This window comes from Myotis nattereri (assembly GCF_964212035.1).
Source record: "Myotis nattereri genome assembly, chromosome: 5".
Classification (NCBI taxonomy): domain Eukaryota; kingdom Metazoa; phylum Chordata; class Mammalia; order Chiroptera; family Vespertilionidae; genus Myotis; species Myotis nattereri.
In genome coordinates this window covers 61773109-61792893 of record NC_138080.1, presented here as the reverse complement: position 1 = coordinate 61792893, position 19785 = coordinate 61773109, and the positions used below count along the sequence as shown (strand labels likewise).

General features: G+C 47.3%; 1 protein-coding gene across 1 annotated transcript in view; it reads right to left on the bottom strand.

Moving 5' to 3' along the window:
• Positions 1-5449: 5449 nt before the first annotated feature.
• MAML3 (mastermind like transcriptional coactivator 3) overlaps positions 5450-19785 on the bottom strand; it is a 388367-nt gene continuing 374031 nt past the window's right edge. The window contains exons 3-5 of the mRNA XM_081093490.1: positions 17957-18217; positions 12891-12975; positions 5450-8249 (exon numbers count right to left, since the gene is read on the bottom strand). Coding sequence (XP_080949616.1) covers positions 7252-8249; positions 12891-12975; positions 17957-18217 — 1344 coding nt within the window. The 3' untranslated portion in view covers positions 5450-7251. The remainder of the gene's footprint in view (positions 8250-12890; positions 12976-17956; positions 18218-19785) is intronic.

The window sequence follows — 19785 nt, the reverse complement described above, 5'->3', positions numbered from 1 at the left end:
CATGTGGGGGAATCAGGCAAACACACAGAGCAGCCAGAGCAGAGAGCCGCCGGCTAACAGCACAAAATAAGCCTGGCTGTGAAAACGGACTTTATAAAGAAAAAGGAAGGCAGATTATTTTCAAGGCACCATCCAGGGACCTGGGCTCAGTGAGTGTTCTGCCCCTGGCAGGGATGGGGAGGGCCGTGGTCGGTGGGGACCGGGCTGGGTTCTGATGCTCCCCCTGCCCCCCCCCCCCTCCAGCCCCATGCCTGGGGCCATGGCTGCTGTGACCCTGTGTGCAGCCACTCCCTGGCACAATTACCATGACCTCTCTTCACGTTCTTCATTCTGTAAAATGGGAATGAGTCCGCCTCGCAGTCCGCAGGAACCTTAGGAAAATGAAATTATGAGCATGTAATATCTCATCAGGGAGAAAGCTCTCCTGTCATTTTTTCCAGAGAAAGCTGGACGCCTTGAATCTGGTGTGGATATTCAAGGAGCTGTTTATCAGAACTTCCCTCTTTTGTGTGTACAAAGGAAGTTACAAAGGTCATGAAGAATAGAAAAAGAAATAAAAGTATTTAAGCACCAGTGTTTCTAGAATAGGAGGGGAGAAAACAACTTCTTACACCCCAAACACAAGTACCAACTATCCAAAGTACGCCAAGAACATTTTGGTCTGGGGATAGAGATATCTGGCTCCAAGCCTGTCCCCTCCACCTCCCACCCCTGCATTCGCTGTTAGACTCCCGAGGACCTCAGCAGAGGCAGAGCAGTAAGGCGGGGAGAGCTCAGAGTCGGCAACGCCGCTCCTGCTCTGAGCCTGCTGGCTTCATGGCTCTCTGCCCCAGTGTTCTCACAGGTAAAATGGGGCTGATGCTCTAAAATGCTATAATCCTGGGGCCTTTTACTTTTTAGTATTCTGATCAGTTATGGTGACTTGTATTGTGACGTTTTAATTGTCTTATACACTGAAGACAAGGAAGAGAATGCAAATATTTGACCCTAAAGCACAATTACTCCCTTGGAAGTGGGGAAAATACAATTCTTCAAATCTTATATTTGAGGATTTTTAAACAACTTCTATTTTTGCATCTAAATTGAAGCTATTTAAATTATAAACACACACAGAGTTTGGTTAAACAGCACGTGGAAAAAGAAGATGGGTGTACCATGATATCGGAGTTTTGCATCTTTAAACATCTGTACGACAGAATTTATTTCCTTTGTTCTAATTCTGTTGTCACCAAGGCAACCTCTTGATCATTTTAATTCCTACAAATTGGGCTACAGGGAGCAAACGCACTGGCTGGAGAGATGGGAATTTCCCATCTCTTTGACAGTTACATATATATTTTTTGCATATTAGTTAAATTGATTTTTATGTGTAAAAATCAGTTTATTATTTTAAGAAGTCAATATTATGAACAAAAGAGATGGAGAAGAACTTTTCTGCCTTAAAAGAGTCTAAAGAGAATAAAAACCAAATGGCAATGTAGGATCCTCAATCAAATCCTCAGGCCCTGGCTGGTGTGCTTAATGGTTAGAGCGCCAGCCTGCACACTGGAGGGTCTTGGGTTCGATTCCTGGTCAAAAGCATGTATCTAGGTTGCTGGTTCAACCCTCGGGTCAGGGTGCATGCAGGAGGCAACCAATCGATGTGTCTCTTTCACCCCCTGCCCTCCCTTCCACTCTCTCTAAAAATCAATAGAAAAAATATCCTTGAATGAGGATTAACAACAAGAAAAAATTCTGGTTAGAATAAAACAGCACGGAAGACATCTGGGAGGCAATTGGGACAATTTGAATATGGAGTGAAAATGAGATGCTATTAGGGAATGGATGTTAATTAGGTGAGGTGTGATACTGATAGCGTGGCTAGGGGAGAGAACACCTGATTCTTTGGAGCTGCAAGCTGAGCAGTGGCGGGGTGAACTGGCTGGAGTGTGTGTAACTTACTTTGAAATGGTTCTACAAAATAAGTATGTGATTTGGCAATGTGTTAATTATTGAATCGAGTTGGTAAGTGTATATAGTTATTCATTGTATCATTTTTTTCTGATTTTTTGAAAAGTATTCAAAAAAAGTTTAAAAATCTAAGCAAAGTCAAATCCTTAAAGCAGGTAGCTCTTAGTAGCTGTATGTCTGATTTGGAATCTGTGGCATCCATAGAGCCAGCTGTCCTGGGAGAGGCAGGGACACGTGAGCCCTACGTGTGTGAACACTGCCGTAGTTACCTCCACCTGTTGCATGAAAAAGACAGGTGTCTGTGGTAGCTCACCCAGAAGACACCAGAATGGAAAGCTAATGTCCTTAGAACTTAAAACCAAAAGGAAAAGAGATTAGAGGAGAAAACCAAAGTGAAAAGAGGAAAATAAAATAAAAAGATAAAGGTCTGGCCTGCTGGTGTGGCTCAGTGGTTGAGCTTCAACCTATGAAGCAGGAGGTCATGGTTTGAATCCTGGCCAGGGCACATGCCCAGGTTGCGGGTTGGATCCCCAGTAGGGGGTGTGCAGGAGGCAACTGATCAATGATTCTCTCTCATCATTGATGTTTCTATCTCTTTCTCCCTCTCCCCTTTTCTCTGAAATCAATAAAAATGTATTAACACGTTAAGCGCCCAGTCACTGGTGACTGACACTATACTTTCCATCTGGAAGACAAAACAGGCTGGGCGCTTAACGTGTTTAAAAAAAAAAGATAAAGGTCTGGTTATACAACCAGGTGTTTTCCCTCCACACTTTGCAGAATTGGAGGAGGTGGGGTGTAACCAACAAAGTCATTCATAAGGAAAAGTATCAGGTTATTTGTTTTCCACCTCTTTTTCTCCAGTCTTCCTTGAAAAAAATGGCCAGAGGCAGAAATGGCTCATCCAGTGCTTCTGAATGTTCCTTAATTTTCAGCAACAAAAATACATCTTTCTCACCGGGGTAGATGCTTATTGACTTCTCTGCCCGGATAGACGTCTCTGCAGTGATAGACGTCATGCTCTCCTGTGGGGCTGACCAGCAGCCCCTGAATGATGGATGAACAGGTTACTCAGACACAGTTTGACTGTGAAAGAGAGGGCTAAGGGGCTCCTGGCTCTAGTGGCCAGAGCAGCCTCGATTGCCTGACTTGTTAGCTTTTTATTGCAGCTTTTATCTTTAGATACAATCAGTAGGTGAGTAATCTTGGGAGGACACGTGTTTACATTGTCCTCTAGGCAGGGGCATCCAGGGACTAAGCATAAGGATTCCAGTAAACACCCGGGGGTCTGCACGTGCACAGGCTTGTTTGGAAAGGTCAAGAAATAATTAGGGGAGCTGCCTTCGTCACTCCCCTATGTCTCCCCTAAGTCGGAATTCTGATAAACAGGGCAGGCGGCCTTCCACACACTCCCCTTTATCAGAGTGTCCCCCTTACAAACTTCCCAACCAAGTTTCATGCTTCCCAACACTCTCCCACCTTCTTCCCTCAGTCACTGAACTGGAATTTTAGAAAGGCCAATAGGATTACATATAAGAACTTGTTTTAAAGGAGAGACCTATTCCATTCATCCAGTGCAGAACACGTTTTCACTTAAATACTAGTACAAAGGTGTGGTTTAAAAAATATTTTTATTGATTTCAGAGAGAAAGGGAGGGGGAGACAGAAACATCAATGATGAGAGAGAATCATTGGTTGGCTGCCTCCTGCACGCCCCCTTCTGGGGATTGAGCCTGCAAACCTGGGCATATGCCCTGACCGGGAATGGAAAGGTGAATCTCCTAGTTCACAGGTCAACGGTCAATCACTGAGCCACACTGGCCGGGCACAAAGGTGTGGTTTTAATCCGAACTAGGAGTGCTCAACCCTTCTCAGAGCTCCCTGTTAGCCCCTCCCCCCATCCTGCTAATTTTTCGCTTTCATGTTACCTAGTGTCACATGGTGCAATTTGCCAGCCAGTCTGGAACCATAGCCCACGGTGGGTAGGACTGGCCTCTTCTCCTGCAGCCTCCATACATTAAAGTTCACTTTTGTTTCGGATCTACTTTTGACTCTCCCCAAGTGGCCTTAGGCCAGGTCTTCTGAAATCCAAGGGATGGAGTCACATGTGTGCGAACTGTGAACAAAGGGCTCCTGGGGTGGGGAACAGAAAGGGAATTGGGGAAACAGGGCAAGAAGCCCCATAAGGAGGCAACTTTAGGCAAAGTCCCAGCCTCTGCTTGATCCTGCAGGGGGAGCTCTGGAACATAAGTCCTATTTCTGGGTTTGTGCAGGAAGTGAACTGGGCTCTCACCTGTCCTTGGAGCAGTTTAAGCACGTTAACTCTTTGCAGGTGGGTGCAGGCTAAGCCAGGCCCTGGCTCAGGGAGTCCTCCAAGAGGTACAGCTGTGCGGTAGACATAAGGCAAACAGTGTGTGTGTCTGCCGCATGCACATGGGTGGACAGTGTCCACTCTAGTGGGCCTAAAATCCCTTTCTTACTTTCCCTCCAATATATTCCTTGAGTTTTCTTACTTTTTTTAAAATGTAATTTTTACTATCATTTTCCACGTCCTCTGAATGTCCCAGGTGGATTTGAACTGTTACGGTGCTAAATCCACAAATGGACTTCACCTGGTTCCTTTCAAAGTTGACGCTCCTCTGCCTCCTTTGCCTCCTCCCCCGGAGGACAGATTTAGAAAGCTTTAGCTGTGCGGTTGAATTAAAAAGGCTGCAAGTGACTGATTGCTCTGTACTATTACATAAATGTTTAAATAATGATATCAAAATTTTGAGACAAGAACTGCAGTTAATCAATTACAAGCCAGGCATAATATATCAGCTTAATTAAGGTTGGGGATCCAGTGACAATCCAAAAATAGACTATACTTTGGGTTGATTCAGATAACAATCTTTTATTTGTTTTTTTTTCTTTAAAAGTGGTATGTCAACATCACTTCATTTCTACATTTCAGAGTTCTGTACATTTCTTAAGAGGAAATAAGCAATGCTCAATGTACAAAGTAAAAAGAGAAAACTAGAAAAATCTGAATAAAATGGAGCAAGTTGCCATAGGTCATACAGTACAAATTAGTAATTAGATGTCATCTGAAGTGCAATACCACTGCTGTGATGATGAGTTAAGGGATGAAATAAAAATACTCTATTTTAAACAAACAGTATATATATATATTTATATGTATATTTTTTACAGATAGTAGACCCAGTGATATCTGCAGTATTGTAAAAATTATTTACAAATAACTTCTTTAGACATTACATATACATCAGCACCGTAGTAAAAACAAAAACAGAACAACGTTATTAAAATCTACCTCTCTAGTTAGTTGGTCCCAGGACTGGGCATTTGGAGGAAGCTTTTAAAAGGGAATGGAGCCGCGCCTCCATCAGCCGCCTCCAGCTTCTCATCATTGCTTATATATTTACTTCCTGTACCTTTCAGAAAAAGGCAATTATATATTCTGTCTTCTTGTTTGCTTATTATTTTTTTTTTTGGTTTTCATCTGTTTCCACTCAGGAGTTCCCTGGTGTTGTCTGTCCCCATGCAGGTGTTCACGGTCACCCTGCTAACACCTCTTCCCAGAGACAGCACAGCCCCTGCCTGGGCTCCGGCCCACCTGGCCACCTCTGTCTCCATCCTGGCCCTCGCTGGATGCATCTATAGCTCTAGGACCTGGAGAGCAAGTCAAGGCCGCTCTATATCCTCTGCCCCCAGCTTTCCATTCTGACTCCTTTCTCAGGACCTTCCCCCAGGGCTGCCAGTCCAGTTCCCATGGGCCTCAGCGGGGGCTCAGGTGTGATGAGTTGCTCGAAAGGGAGCCAGCCTTTCGGACACAGAGAGAGGGGGTGGGAGGAGAAAAGCGCACGTCACTCTCACTCAGGACAACAGTTACGCCACATGGCCTCCACAACGGGACGGGGGTGGGGGGTGGGGGAGGGCGAGGACTTACACACAAGTCCTTGTAAATAAGAGCCAAGCCTGACAATGCAGACAGGCTTCAGTTAGGGCAGCTTTGAGTGAATTACACAGAGAACAACTGTACAGGACTTCTGAAGTGGGTGACTGCCCAAATGGGAGGAACCATATCTTTCTCCTTTATGTCAGCAAAACATGTAAGGTGGAGTAATTGAATTTTCAGCGCCTCCTCTCTCAGTGGTTTAGATTTGTCTTTCTGGTGAGTAGGGGTTAGGGGTAAGGCCGATCTTAGCGCATCGCCCCTGGATTTTCCCGCATGGGAGCCCTCCGGGCCGTCCTCCTGGGTGCACCGGAGGTGTCAGGTGCGGTGTGTGTGAGCCCACCCGGAGCCTGCTCAGTTCAGGGCAGACTATCCCCTCAACTCCACACGCGGTAGAGAAAGAACACGCCAGGGTCGCCTTGGCATTTCAGACCTAAGATCTTGCATTTATTTTGACTCTGCCCAAGCTCCCTAGAGACAAACATGTCATTACTTCCTGGGAGGACGCTGGGGTGGACACAGGAGGGACGACGGTGGGGTGGGGGAGGGAGGCGGTCACGGGGCAGGACAGTGTCCTCAGGGTTTCCCCGCCCTGCGGCGCCGGTAATGGCTGGGAACTGCCTGGATGTGTCGCTGTCGTTCTGGGCTCCCAGGAGGCTCCAGCCCAACTACCGGGAGTGATGGCCACCCGGTCACCAGCAGCGGGCTGCCCCAGGGACCACGGGGCCGACCCTCCTCCCAGCTCACTGGCTGTCCTGCTGAGGCAGCGAAGGGCAACGCCTGGCATTCCCGAGGGTCATCGCGGGCAGGAGGCAGGCCTGCAGGAGCCTCTGGGCTCTCCCTGCCGCGTCCCACTGTTCTGTGTCTGCCCTCCACAGCCAGGCGCAGGTCTGGGAGCCTGAGGTCTCTTTCCAGCCAGAGCTCAGCACATGTCTGACCTGTGCAACCACCCAGCAGCCTCTGTGGGGCTCCTCCTGCCCAAGGCTCCATCTCTTGTGTCTCCAAAGCTGCAGGCTCCGCACCCGGGCCAGGAGGGGCTGACGGATGCCGGGCCGTGGGCAGCAGTCCGTCTGGGCCGGAGCAGGGAGTGCGGTGCAGGGGGCTCAGGGTCGCCTCCCCGACCTGCCTCTGGTGTGGCTCCCTCTCTTGCAGCAGGGCTCTGCCTGGTCTTGTCTTGGCTGCTGTGAGAAAATCAGGTGGAAGGAGGCCCTGCGGGGCTGTGGACTGGCACCTGGATCTTCCACGCTCAGCCAGCTGCAGTTTTGCTCAGTTTACGTGGGTCAAAAAACCAAAAAACCAGGATGGGCCCACATCCTGTTTCTTTTGCCCGTTGGGCCCCCTCCTGACTAGGGGTTTCCAAACAACTCATCGAGCTCCTGCATCCACTCGTCCCCCGGCCCACCTTTGATGATGGAGTCCACGAGGTCGGCACTGTCCGAGAGGCCCGGGAAGGAGGCCCCGGCTGCTTCCCCGCTGTAACTGTAGGGCATGTCCTGAGGGGCAGTCCGCTCATAGGCTTGGCTCTGGCCGCTGGGAGCAAAGCTGCCACTGGGCATCTGCTGGGCTGGGGGCTGGCTGAACACTGGCATGCCGGGGACGCCCTGGCTCAGGCCAGACATGACCATCGGCCTGGCCTGGCTGGTCCCTTGCTGCCCCGGGAGCGGTGGCATCATTTGCCGACCCATGGCAGCCGGGTTGAGGGTTCTCATGGCACCCGTGTTAGCGTCCACGACCTGGCTCAGTCCCTGCGGGAAGTGTTGCTTGGTCAGCCTCGGCTGGCCGGCTTGAAGCGAGTAGCTGGCCCCGTTGCTGAATGACCCTAATTCTCCACTAGTCCTCCCAGGCATCCCCTGTAAGCTCCTCTGCTGCCAGCCCTGGGCTCCCTGCTGGACCGTTCCCATAATGCTCTGCAGCCTTGGCGGGCCTTGGGGCCTGGGCAGGGCCTGGCCCACTGGCCCTTTCATCTGCTGGTGCTGCTGGCTCATGGCTGAGTTCACCAGCATGCTCTGACCAAACCCACTCACCATCCCCACCCCTTGCCCGGAGGCGGGTTGCCTCGGCGGCCCCTGGGCTTGGTTGTGCGCGATGCTCATGCCACTTTGGTTCGGGTGCTGCAACATCTGGGTCATTCCTGGGCTCATATTGTACATTCCTGGTTGGCTGGTAGGTGTGGTGTTGTAAGGGGACAGTCCCATCTCAGACTGGGCAGCGGCCGTGGCCATTGTCCCTGGGTTCTGGGAGGGCCCCATACCCATCATGCCTGCGTTCTGTGCCATCAACCGTGACGTCCGCATGCTCTGGAGGGCTGCCTGGCTTCTCACAGCCGCCATGTCCTGCGGAGAGCCTGCAGGGAAAGAGGACACACAGCACTCACTCTTCTTGGTAAGCCGTGTACTGTACCAGGTGTGGGATTTTCTCTGGGAGACACAGAATGCTTCCGTATGAAAGGGTCTACTCTGATGATACACCCCTAATAGAAACAAGTATTGTTTTTCTGCTTAGAACATACGCTGATGGTGCAAAATTTGGAAAGTGTTGAAAAGCACAAAGATGAAAATTCAAGTCCCCCAAGTTCCCACCCTCCAGAGTTGACCACGGCTCACTACTATTTATATAAAAACAGACACACTTGCACAAATTGGGGTCACACTGTACACACGCGTCTGTAGTTGACTTTTTCACTTGAGTACCCTGATGTTTTTGTCCACATTTCAGAAGCAAATTATTTCTTACACTTCTTGATAGGATGCCATCCTCAACCAATTCGATACCATTTTTCCTGGAGGTTGAGAGGGAATTCACCTCTTAGGCTAAACTAAGAAATGGCGATGGCTGTGTGTATTCTAATTGTGAAGTGGAACGTGGTTCAGTAGAGAATACTATCAGTGAAGACCATTAGACTAATTTCCCTGGAGACATGAGCAGGACTTGAGAGGTTAAAGGCCGTTGCTTCTGCTCAGAAGCTATTGCGACAGACTGGATGTTTTTTTGGACCCACTCTGTAGATTTCCACGTGCTCCAGATTCTGAGTTATAACATGTCAGTGCAAACTGGCCAGCTTCCTGAGCTAGGAAACAAATATCATCCTGCTACTGGCTACTTGGCAATGAACTTTACGGATCTTTCCAGCGAAGTCCACTCCTTGAAATCGGCAGCGCCTGTGGCTCTCGGCCGAACGCTAACAGAGTTGTGACGAAGCTGTTTAAAAGTTGGCTGGAGTATGAACACCCCGTGTCACTCCCCTCTAATTGGGCATGTGAGTGGGGACTTCTTTACCTGTTCCCAGGAAGACTCCAAACCAGCCAGGAGAATAGAAATGTCACCCTTTGAGCCACAGTCAATGCTGTAAAGGACTAGGAGGCACACACAATGGATTGTGCTATGTCTCTAGCTAATGATTAAGTCTAAGAGACAAAGAAAAATAGTTTTTTCTTCCTGGACATTTAAAAAAGATGCAGCATGGGAGCCAATCGATATTATAAGCAAATTTGCTCCTCCCTGGAACTGAGATGAGAAACCAGATGAGAATAGTATAACCTTGTTAAGCCTGGCACCTTGGCAGATAACTGAAGTGTGTTTTTGTCTTCCTGATGGGGGTATTGATTTCTGGAAAGCAAATATGTCTCCATATATTATTTTTCTCTTTAAGAAAGAAAATTACAGGAATTTTGAGTATGACGTTTTTGAGGCTTGAGATCAATATCATTCTGCAGTGAAAAATGAAGTTTACTGTGGGGAAACCTGAAAGATCGGGGGGCGATCCTTAGAAATGTTTCCATCTGTTTGTTTTAAGCTTAATTATATCTAAGTGATTAAAAAAAATCAAAAGTTCCTGATTAAATACTGGATGTTAGTATACAGTGCAACTTGTAATCTTGTTATGAAGTTTTGTGACCTTAACGACTAAATTTATATCGACTTTGTGGCCAATCTGATCAACTGTGGTGAAATGGGTTATTGAGTTGCTTATTTAAAAATTTAAAGGAAAAATATGCTGACTCAGAGATTGATCAGATAGACCCAAATTACACAGACAGGCTGCTGGAAATAGATAACAAGACTTTAATATTTTGGAAATTTTTGTTGTATGTTTATAATGGACATGTTGAGGGACTGGATATTGTCTGGACTAAGTTTTGGAATTAGAAATAGGTTCCTTTATTAAGTGGGCAGAAGTGCTGCAATGCTTTTTAAAAGGTATTAAAAGATTAACCCAAGCGAACCTTTATTTTTACTTAGTGTAAGTGGCTACACTATCTAAGCGTAATTCTTATGGAAAAAAAGGGCATTTTAAAATCAGCAATCAGCACCATATTTTCAAGAAAATCAAAAAGCATTTTATTAATCTAGTTTTATGCTTTCATTAGTTTTCCATATATATATATATATATATATATATATATATATATATATATATATAAAATCAGGTGCATACAAAGAATTAACTTGCCTTTATCTGATTACTACTTTTTCTTCTTCTTTTTTGTTTAAAACAAATCATACTGTGAGACACTATAATGAAATTAATTTTCTGTCTACTGGTTAACATCATGATGTCAAAGACAACCTTCCATATTCTAATAGAAAGGATAATATGACATTTTTTCCTAAAAGGTCTATCTTCTATGTTCACTCACAAGATGCCTGTATTTGTGAAGAATAAACATTTCCTCATATCATGTAACATTGCCCAGAGACACAGAACTCAATAAGAGAAAGATAGTCATTAAAACCTTTGAGATGTGTAGGTTCTCACACAGAATTTCTCTCCAAGGACAATATTTCTTATCTACCAATTTGCTATTTTCCAAGATATATATAACATTATGATATCTAGGGTGTGAGTACATACATGAGAATACTGAAGATATATATATAGATATATATATATCTCAGGAATCCACTGGGTTGTTTAACTTAAGTGTAGCTGAATTTTTAGGTTGATTACCTATGTTTTGAGGTTTTAGAAAAATTCAAGAAGTAGAACTTTTAAATTGGAACCAAAGCATTCAGAATAATTTCTAATAGACAGGGATGGTTAACTTTGGGTGGGTCACTTCATTCCAAAAAATAATGAGTTATGAACCTAGAAACCCCAATGGACATGATGCCAGGTTTGCCCAATTTAATGTTTTTAATAAGTTCATAATATAAAGCTCCAGTTCTCAAAGTATGGTCCTCCGGCCAGCAGCAGCAACTCCTGGGAACTTGTTAAAATGTAAATTCTCAGGTCCCACTGCAGGCCTCCCGAATGAGGAACTCTGAGTGGGTGGTGGGCTGTCTGTGTTTTAACAAGCTCTGCTGGGGATTCTGATGCAGGGGAACTGTGAGAACTACAGGGATAGAGGAGGGCCTGTGTCTGCACCAAAGACTACCCACGTATCCATAACTATTTTCCACTCCTTCCCACCCAGGACCAAGTGAGAAGCAATTCTTCAAAGAATTCTGGCACTAATTTAGTGCATAGAACACCTGTGCACAGCCCAGGCCCTCTCGCCCTTCCCTGTGTCCAGTGGAGGGAACGGCAGCTACTCCGGTCAGCATGCTCACAGGCCCTCTTCGTGGGCTCTGGCTGTGAGCGTCGGCGGCTTTTCTCTAACCCACACCTCACAGTGCATGACCCAGAATGTACACGGGTGGTCTTATAACAGGAACAAACGGTTCCCTTAGGATGATACCCCCTGACAGTTTCTTCTCTATTATATTGCATTGAAAAAATGTTGGTTGTGGCTCGTTCAATTGTCTTCACAACCTGTTTGTGTGTTGCAATCCAAAGACTGAAAAGTGTTAGCCTAGATCATGAATTTTTCACCCACAGTTCATGAAGGGCAGTAACACTTGTGAAATGCTACTTGAAGGCCGTATATATTTTTGTATGAGCATATTTCTGTGCAAGGGGTTTCATAGCTCCTGACAGATTCACAAAGGGATGGGTAACCCGTGAGATGTTAGGATGCATTGATCTAGGTCCCACAAAAAGTGAAGGGGATGGCGATTAGGGTTTCTACTGTTAGGGGACTCCTGGAACCCCCTAAAAACTCCCGTGGGTAGACTGGGGAGGGTCCTCAGGCTCATCCTCCACCCCACACAAGAACCTCAGGGGCTCTCTTTATTGGACATGGAAAGGATGAAACTTGAGTGGACCTTCTACTTTGTGAAACAATGGCATATGGTACGCCCATTGCTAAGGGGGCCAAGATTTGGGATTTCTGCAAAGGGCAGCAGGATCAAGATGGTCCAACTATCCTCAAGGCATTATTTATTTCTATATGCAGTAGCGATTAGTGGTTGCTGCAAGCCTGAATCTTCTACTTCGGCTGCTGGAGGTGAGGGCTTTGACCAGCTGACCTGCTGAAATTAGCAAAGAAAAATGTGGTACAAGATTTCCCCCACTGTGGTCACTGAGATGATGACCTGGACTTTAACAAAGCCAATATTGGGCCAACCGGCACCAGTATGTTCTTACTGGTTGTTGAACTATTGAAATACTTCTTGTACCTTTGGCAAAGAACAGCTGCTTCAGCCCCCCACAGCCACCCTGACCCCTCCCTGAGCCCACCAGGATCTCTCTGGAGCCCAGTGACCACAAGGTTGCCTGGAACAGCAAGGGGTCCCCAGAATGCTTTTGATTGGTTGGTATTCTCAGTTCTTAAATATCCAATATAATAAAAGCCTAATATGCTAAGTGTCCGACTGTTCATTCGACCATTTGACCAGTTGCTATGACGTGCACTGACTGGCAGGGTGCTGATGTTCTGACCAGTAGGTTAGCTTGCTGCTGGGGTCTGGCTGATTGGGACTGGGCGAGATGGGCCAGACACACCCTGGAGCCAACCTCCTGCGGTCCCTCCCCGGCCTCTAAAATATTTCTTCTAATTAATTTCCATTCAATGTGCATAAATCCGTGCACCAGGCCGCTAGTTTGTAATATTACCTGACACAAACATAGCCCACAAGGCAATGTTACTGGTTACGCGGGCCTCACCTTGAAACTGATTGACCTGCTGCACAGGGTATGGATTCCGCTGAGGCTGGAGGTGCTGCCGGGGTACATGTGACTGCTGCAGCTGCTGGAACACAGGACAAGAAGGGTGGAGGTGAGGTGGGGACAGAGCACGCCATTAAATAGCCTGCCGTTCTGAGGAAGGCAGGGTTCTTTCCAAAACTAAACTTTGTCTTGAAGAATAACATGCGTACAGGCAAGTGCAGAAAGCAGATGTGTACAGTTTGGTGAGTTTTCACAAATGAACACACTCCTGGTAACCAGCATCTAGATCAGTGGTACTCAACCTTCCTAATGCCGCGACCCTTTAATACAGTTCCTCATGTTGTGGTGACCCCCAACCATAAAATTATTTTCGTTGCTACTTCATAACTGTAATTTTGCTACTGTTATGAATCATAATGTAAATATCTGATATGCAGGATGTATTTTCATTGTTACAAATTGAACATAATTAAAGCACAGTGATTAATCACAAAAACAATATGTAATTATATATGTGTTTTCCGATGATCTTAGGCAACCCCTGTGAAAGTGTCGTTCGACCCCCAAAGAGGTCGCAACCCACAGGTTGAGAACCGCTGATCTAGATCAAGACACAAAACACTGCCAGGATATGGGGCTTGCCGGTCATTACCCTTCATCTGACCCCGGGGAACCCCTGCCCGAACCTGACAACTCAGATCAGTTATGTCTGCTTTTGTACTTGGTTTTATGGATTTACATATACAATGTATTTGTGTCTGGCTTTGGTGCCTGGTTTCTTGTGGTCATTACCTTTGGGCGATTGAGGCATGGGATGCATGTAGCTGTGGTCTATTCATTCTCACAGTTGAGAAGTGGTCCATCCTATTAACATGACAATGAATTTACCAGTTCTCCTACCGATGGTCATTTAGGGCAGCTCCAGTTTGGGGCTGTCCCAAATACTGCTGCTGCGAACACCCTTGTCGGTGCCTCTTGTGTGGACGTGCTGGCTCAGGAGGCCGCACGTGAGCCAAGCGGCTTTGACTTTCCATCATCAGCCTGCGGGTTTTCCTTAGCTGTGTGGGGACCGAGCTCAAAGGGACAAGCGACTCATTTTGAATGACCTAAATAGACGCTGCGGGGCTTGGAAGATGGGGTTCTTAGGGGCCCTGAACAAGGCTAATCTCATTCCCACGAGGCCACCCTGCCTATAAAATCCATCCCCACAAGTCAACTGCCCAGCATTCACTGCCTCAAGGAAACCATGCGGGGCTCCACATGGACCCGGAGCCGAGAGGCTCGCGTGCTAGTGCTAGACTGTCTTCTCCCACTCACAGGAGCCTGCTTTGCCCGCGCTATTACCCATATTCTGGCAGGGCCACTGTGATCATTACCGTGCTGTATGGGAAAAGGGAGAGAAATAAGAGGAGGAGGGAGCAGGGAGAGGGGTCTTAGTTCTCAGCCTGCCGTCAAGTAGCTGCGTGACCTCGGCATGTCATTTAACCTCCGTCTGCAGCTAATATTCACTCGGCACCTTTCATCTGAAGGGCTACAAAGAACATACAGCTACGGCCCTGCTCTGTAGCGTGTTCATTATGAAAACAACGCACACTGACTACTTCTTAACACATGTGTTTATTTCTATTTTTTCTCTTGTTTTTCTTCTTGGGCAGCTCTGTCATTCCTTTTTCTCGTTTCCCAACAAGGCCAGACAGCACCCTGGCAACCAAAGGAAAGAACAGCCTCTGCCCTGTGTACCCCGTCCCGCGGTGCCTACCTTGGTGTTTTGCACAAACTGTTAAAATTAATTAATTGTGTAGACAAGCAACTGTGCTAATCTTTTAGGCAGCGAAATAAGGGCATTCTTGAAAGTAAGATGAGCTCATAAAAGCTTCTCCTCAGCCAAATTCCCCACTTACTGTTCTACTTACAACCCAATACACAGTGGGGTAGCCTGTGCTGGGATGGGGCGGGGCTCCAAGCTCAGCTCCGCCTCTCTCTAACCCTGTGATCTCAGATAAGTCACCTCAGCTCCCTGGCTGCTGTTTCCTTAAACCTAAAATGAAGGCACTCGATGATCTCTAATGTTTCTTTCAGATAGGAAATTCTAGGTTCTGCGGAACTTTCGGGAATGCAGGAATGGCAACACGGCCTGCACGCTCTGAGAGGAGGGCATTTCATGTCACTCCGTCTCTGCTTTCAATCTGCTCTGTTCTGGTTTCTAAGTCCACTGAGAATGATTTTTAAAAAATACATTTTTATTGATTTCAGAAAGGAAGGGAGAGGGAGAGAGAGATAGAAACATCAATGATGAGAGAGAATCATTGATTGGCTGCCTCCTGCAGGCCCCCTACTGGAGATCAAGCCCGAAACCCAGGCGCATGGCCTTGACCAGAATTGAACCCGGGACCTTTCAGTCCATAGGCCAATGCTCTACCCACTGAGCCCAAACAGCTAGACCACTGAGAATGATTTTAAAGTTCCCCATGATAAGCAAGACTGCAAGTCCTTCTGTTTCCCATCGCCTGTCCTTATAGGAAAGCCAGGTGTCCCCAATATGCTGTTTACAAAATGGAAAGTATTAGGGACACTTGGCTGCAGCAAAGACTGAGAAAAACGTCTTGGCCTGGATATGGCAACATTCACTTTCAAAACACAGAGCTGACGGCCCACCCCTTGCAGACCCCGAGACAGCCCGCGTCGAGAAGCACGCCTGCAGGTGCAGGTAAGGTGCCACAGTGCCCTGAGTTTTCTCTCGGTTTCATTTCTGGGCCAGTCCCACAGGATGGCTGGCATGTGCGGCTCTTCTGTGACATCAGGGTCATGTGCCAGGGCCCCATATACATTTGTGTAGTTTCCGAAGACTTTTACACACATTATCCCATGCAGTCCTTAAAAGAGCGACACGAGGAAGGCTGGGAACTTATTAAAACCTACCCTGGCAGATGAAACCCTGCCACAGGCCAAAGACTGGACACTTTCTGACCTTGAGTGAGTTGTTCTTCCATTGGTCCCTCACCATCTCTTGGTCCACACAATCAGCAAGGAATTATCCTCATTTTTTAATTCTCATTTCCTTGTCTTTTCCAAGGAGCCTCGTATCTCTCCATGTCCTGGGTGAACCCTACATCAGCGGTTCTCAACCTGTGGGTCGCGAGCCCTTTGGCGGTCGAACGACCCTTTCACAGGGGTCGCAAAAGACCACCCTGCATATCAGATATTTACATTATGATTCATAACAGTAGCAACATTACAGTTATGAAGTAGCAATGAAAATAATTTTATGGTTGGGTCACAACAAGAGGAACTGTATTTAAAGGGCCAGAAGGTTGAGAACCACTGCCCTACACTCTCACCTCCTAGTCTGTGGGTGTCACCCTGTGGCCTCTCTTCTCCTATTCCTCTGCCTCCTCCCCGTTTCCAGGGTTGGCTGACCTCAGCAGGTGGGCACACCCCTGGGCTGGCACAGCCGAGCTCTGCATGGTCACAGCACACATATTGAAAGCCATCACTCAAAGTATCAGGCACACCTGAAACTTCCTGGGATTGGCTGGGGAGAGGATTTACAAAGCCCAGCTTCCCCTGAGCAGCTCCATTTATCACTGCCTGAGAGACATTCGCACGGTTCCCTGTCACACACCTTCTGCAGGGTGAGAGGGATAGAGGTTTGTTTGTACAAGAGCTGCCAGGCGGCTGACTGACCTTGCTGAAAAGGGAGATAATTACACAGCTGTTCAGGAACAAAAGCAAAAAAATGGAACCTAGGTGAACTGTGCTCGACAGTACAATTTTTCTATTTGGGGGATGACGGGTATTTCTTTGAACTGCTGCTCTTGGTTAGTAGAGATCTTAACATGTCTGTGTCCTACACAGTAGGGGGTGGAGGATGCTTGATAAATTTCTACAATTCTTATCCTATTAGGAACCTTCCAGAAGGGTCACTCTGAGGCAGAGCTCTGTTGGGCCTTGAGCCTTAGATGACATCCTCACATCTCCTATAATAAAAGTGAGATGCCCTGCCCTGGATGGTTTGCTCAGTGGTTAGAGCGTCAGCTCTCAGACGCGTGAGCATCAGGTCAGGGGTTCGATTCCCAGTCAAGGGCACATACCTTGGTTGCAGGTTCCCCAGCCCCAGTATAGGCGTGTGCAGGAGGCAACCAATTGAAGTGTCTCTCTCACATCGATGGTTCTCTCTCTCCCTCACCTCCCTCTCTTCCACTCTCTCTAAAAACTCAATGGAAAATATATCCTTGTGTGAGGATTAAAAAAAAAAAAAAGTGGGATGCCCTGTATAGACCCCATAGGAGCCATCTAAGGATCTCTTGTGGAAGGCCTTTCCTGGGATAGTACGAAATTAGTCATGAGCATCACCAACCCTCCCCCCCCCCCCCCCCCCCCCCAGCAAAGAACCACACTGAAGCAGACAGGAGCAGCCCGCAGGGAAGGCTCTCCTTCAGAGCTGGAGGAGTCACATGGGGAAGGTGGACAAAGATGCCTAAGGAAGAGCTTTGTGTCAGGCCTGCCTTGAACTTAAAGATTTCTTGAGCTGTTTTCAAAGCTGTTGGGAGTTTTCTTAAATCTGCCCCCTTTCTGTGACCTCAAGTTCAGGCTTCCAGGTAGTTCCGTGGGCCCTTTCATTCTGCTATTGTTCCTGTTCCATTGTTCATGACCGATTCAATCCCTCCTCCCCACACTTTCTTTTAAGAGACAAGGTTCTCTGAATCCTTTTTCTTTTTCCTATTGCTAGAAATATTAGAGCTTGTGAAGAATGGGAGCCAGCCCTCCCACCTGCATGCTGATTATACCAACCCCTGCACCAGAAACCCAAAGAAAAGGAGTCAGACTCCAATGGAAGACACATCTCTGGCACATGGGCTTTCAAATGGATAGCTGAAGCCTCTCTTTTCAGAACAAACTAATTTACTCTAAGGAAAGGTCTAACTAACGGAAAGGTCTAAATTCTGCAGGTTCTCCTGTGAACCCGGGAGACTGCGAACATCCTGAAGAAGGACCTGCCCGTACCTCCCTCCCGGACCCCAGGGGCTGAACAAACGCTTGCTCGGACACCACGGGCACGTTACCTGCTCAGCAAGGATCTGCTGCTGCTGCTGTTGCTGCTGCTGCTGCTGCTGCCTTTGCTCCCGCAGGAACTGTTGCTTCTGCTGCTCCATCAACTGGGCCCGCTGATCAATGAGCATCTGCTTCATGATGGCCGCCTGGGGCTGGCTGCCCAGGAAGCCCGGACCCGAGGGGCTGGCGCCGGAGACCATGCCACCTGAGCCTGGGGGCACGGAGGACTGCATGGGGCCCGTGGTCCGGGGAAGCCCAACTGGGTGCTGCTCCTAGGAGGACAGAGAGGCCGATTCAGTGATTGCACATTTGAAGGGAAGCATGGGGGAGGGCAGGGGGCAGGGGCTCTGACCCAAGGGGTCCCGAGTGGCCCACATTATGTTTTGATACAAACAGTACAGTAGGCCGCAGAGGTGGCCTTATCACAGTGGAGCTGCAGAGGCTCCAGGGGCACAGTCACAGAGCATGGCTCTGGGGATCTGAGACCAAGTCCCATCTGCTTTGGACGGGACTGACGAAGGGACAAGGACTGGGTTTCCAGCTAACATTCTGTTTCCCCAAAGGAAAGGAAACAAACCCTTAGGCGGGGCCTACCTTAGGTCTTGAAGGAGACAGCCTGAGTTTACCTCTTACTCCTTACTGCCTACCTGGCCAAAAGGAACTTCTTAGGTAGGATGAAAGGCATTCACAGAAGTTTGCTGCCATTTACTAGTTGACAGATCTGCTGTTTGATGGAGTTCTGATCACAGACAAGCCCTGAACGACGTGGGGTTGGGATGCTGACCCCTGTGCAGTTGAAAATCCGTGTATAATTACTGACTCCCCCAAAACTTTATAGTCCTCCCCCAGAAGGCACGGGGAATTGGTTCTAGGCCCTCTCATGGATACTGAATCCGTGGCTGCTCAAGTCCCTTATCTAAATGGTGTAGATCAATGCATACTGTTGGCCCTCCATATCCACAAATTCCCAACTGTGGACTGAAAATACTGTTTTCTACCCGCAGTTGGCTGAATTGGCAGATACAAAATCTGGGATACAGAAGGCCAACTGTATATTTATTGAAAATAACCTGTGTATAACTTAACAAAAGGAAGATAAACAACCCAATTAAAAAATGGGCAACGGACCTAAATAGATACTTTTCGAAAGAGGATATCCAGAAGGCCAAGAGACATGTGAAAACATGCTCAAAGTCACTAATCATCCGAGCGATGCAAATCAAAACGACAATAAGGTACCATCTCACATCTGTCAGAATGGCTATCATTAACAAATCAACAAACGACAAGTGCTGGTGAGGATGCGGAGAAAAAGGAACCCCCTTCACTGCTGGTGGGAATGCAGACTGGTGCAGCCACTGTGGAAGACAGTATGGAGTTTCCTCAGAAAACTAAAAATGGAACTCCCATTTGACCCAGTGATCCCACTTCTAGGAATATATCCCAAGAAACCAGAAACACCAATCAGAAAGGATATATGCACCCCTATGTTCATAGCAGCACAATTCACCATAGCTAAGATTTGGAAACAGCCTAAGTGCCCATCAGTAGATGAATGGATTAGAAAACTGTGGTACCTCTACACAATGGAATACTATGCTGCTGTAAAAAGGAAGGAACTCCTACCATTTGCAACAGCATGGATGGACCTGGAGAGCATTATGCTAAGTGAAATAAGTCATTCAGAAAAAGATAAATATCACATGATCTCACTCATTTGTGGAATATAATGAACAACATAAACTGATGAACAAAAATAGATCCAGAGACAGAGAAGCATTGATCAAACCGTCAAACCTCAGAGGGAAGGCAGGGGAGGGTGGGGGGAAAGGGGAGAGAT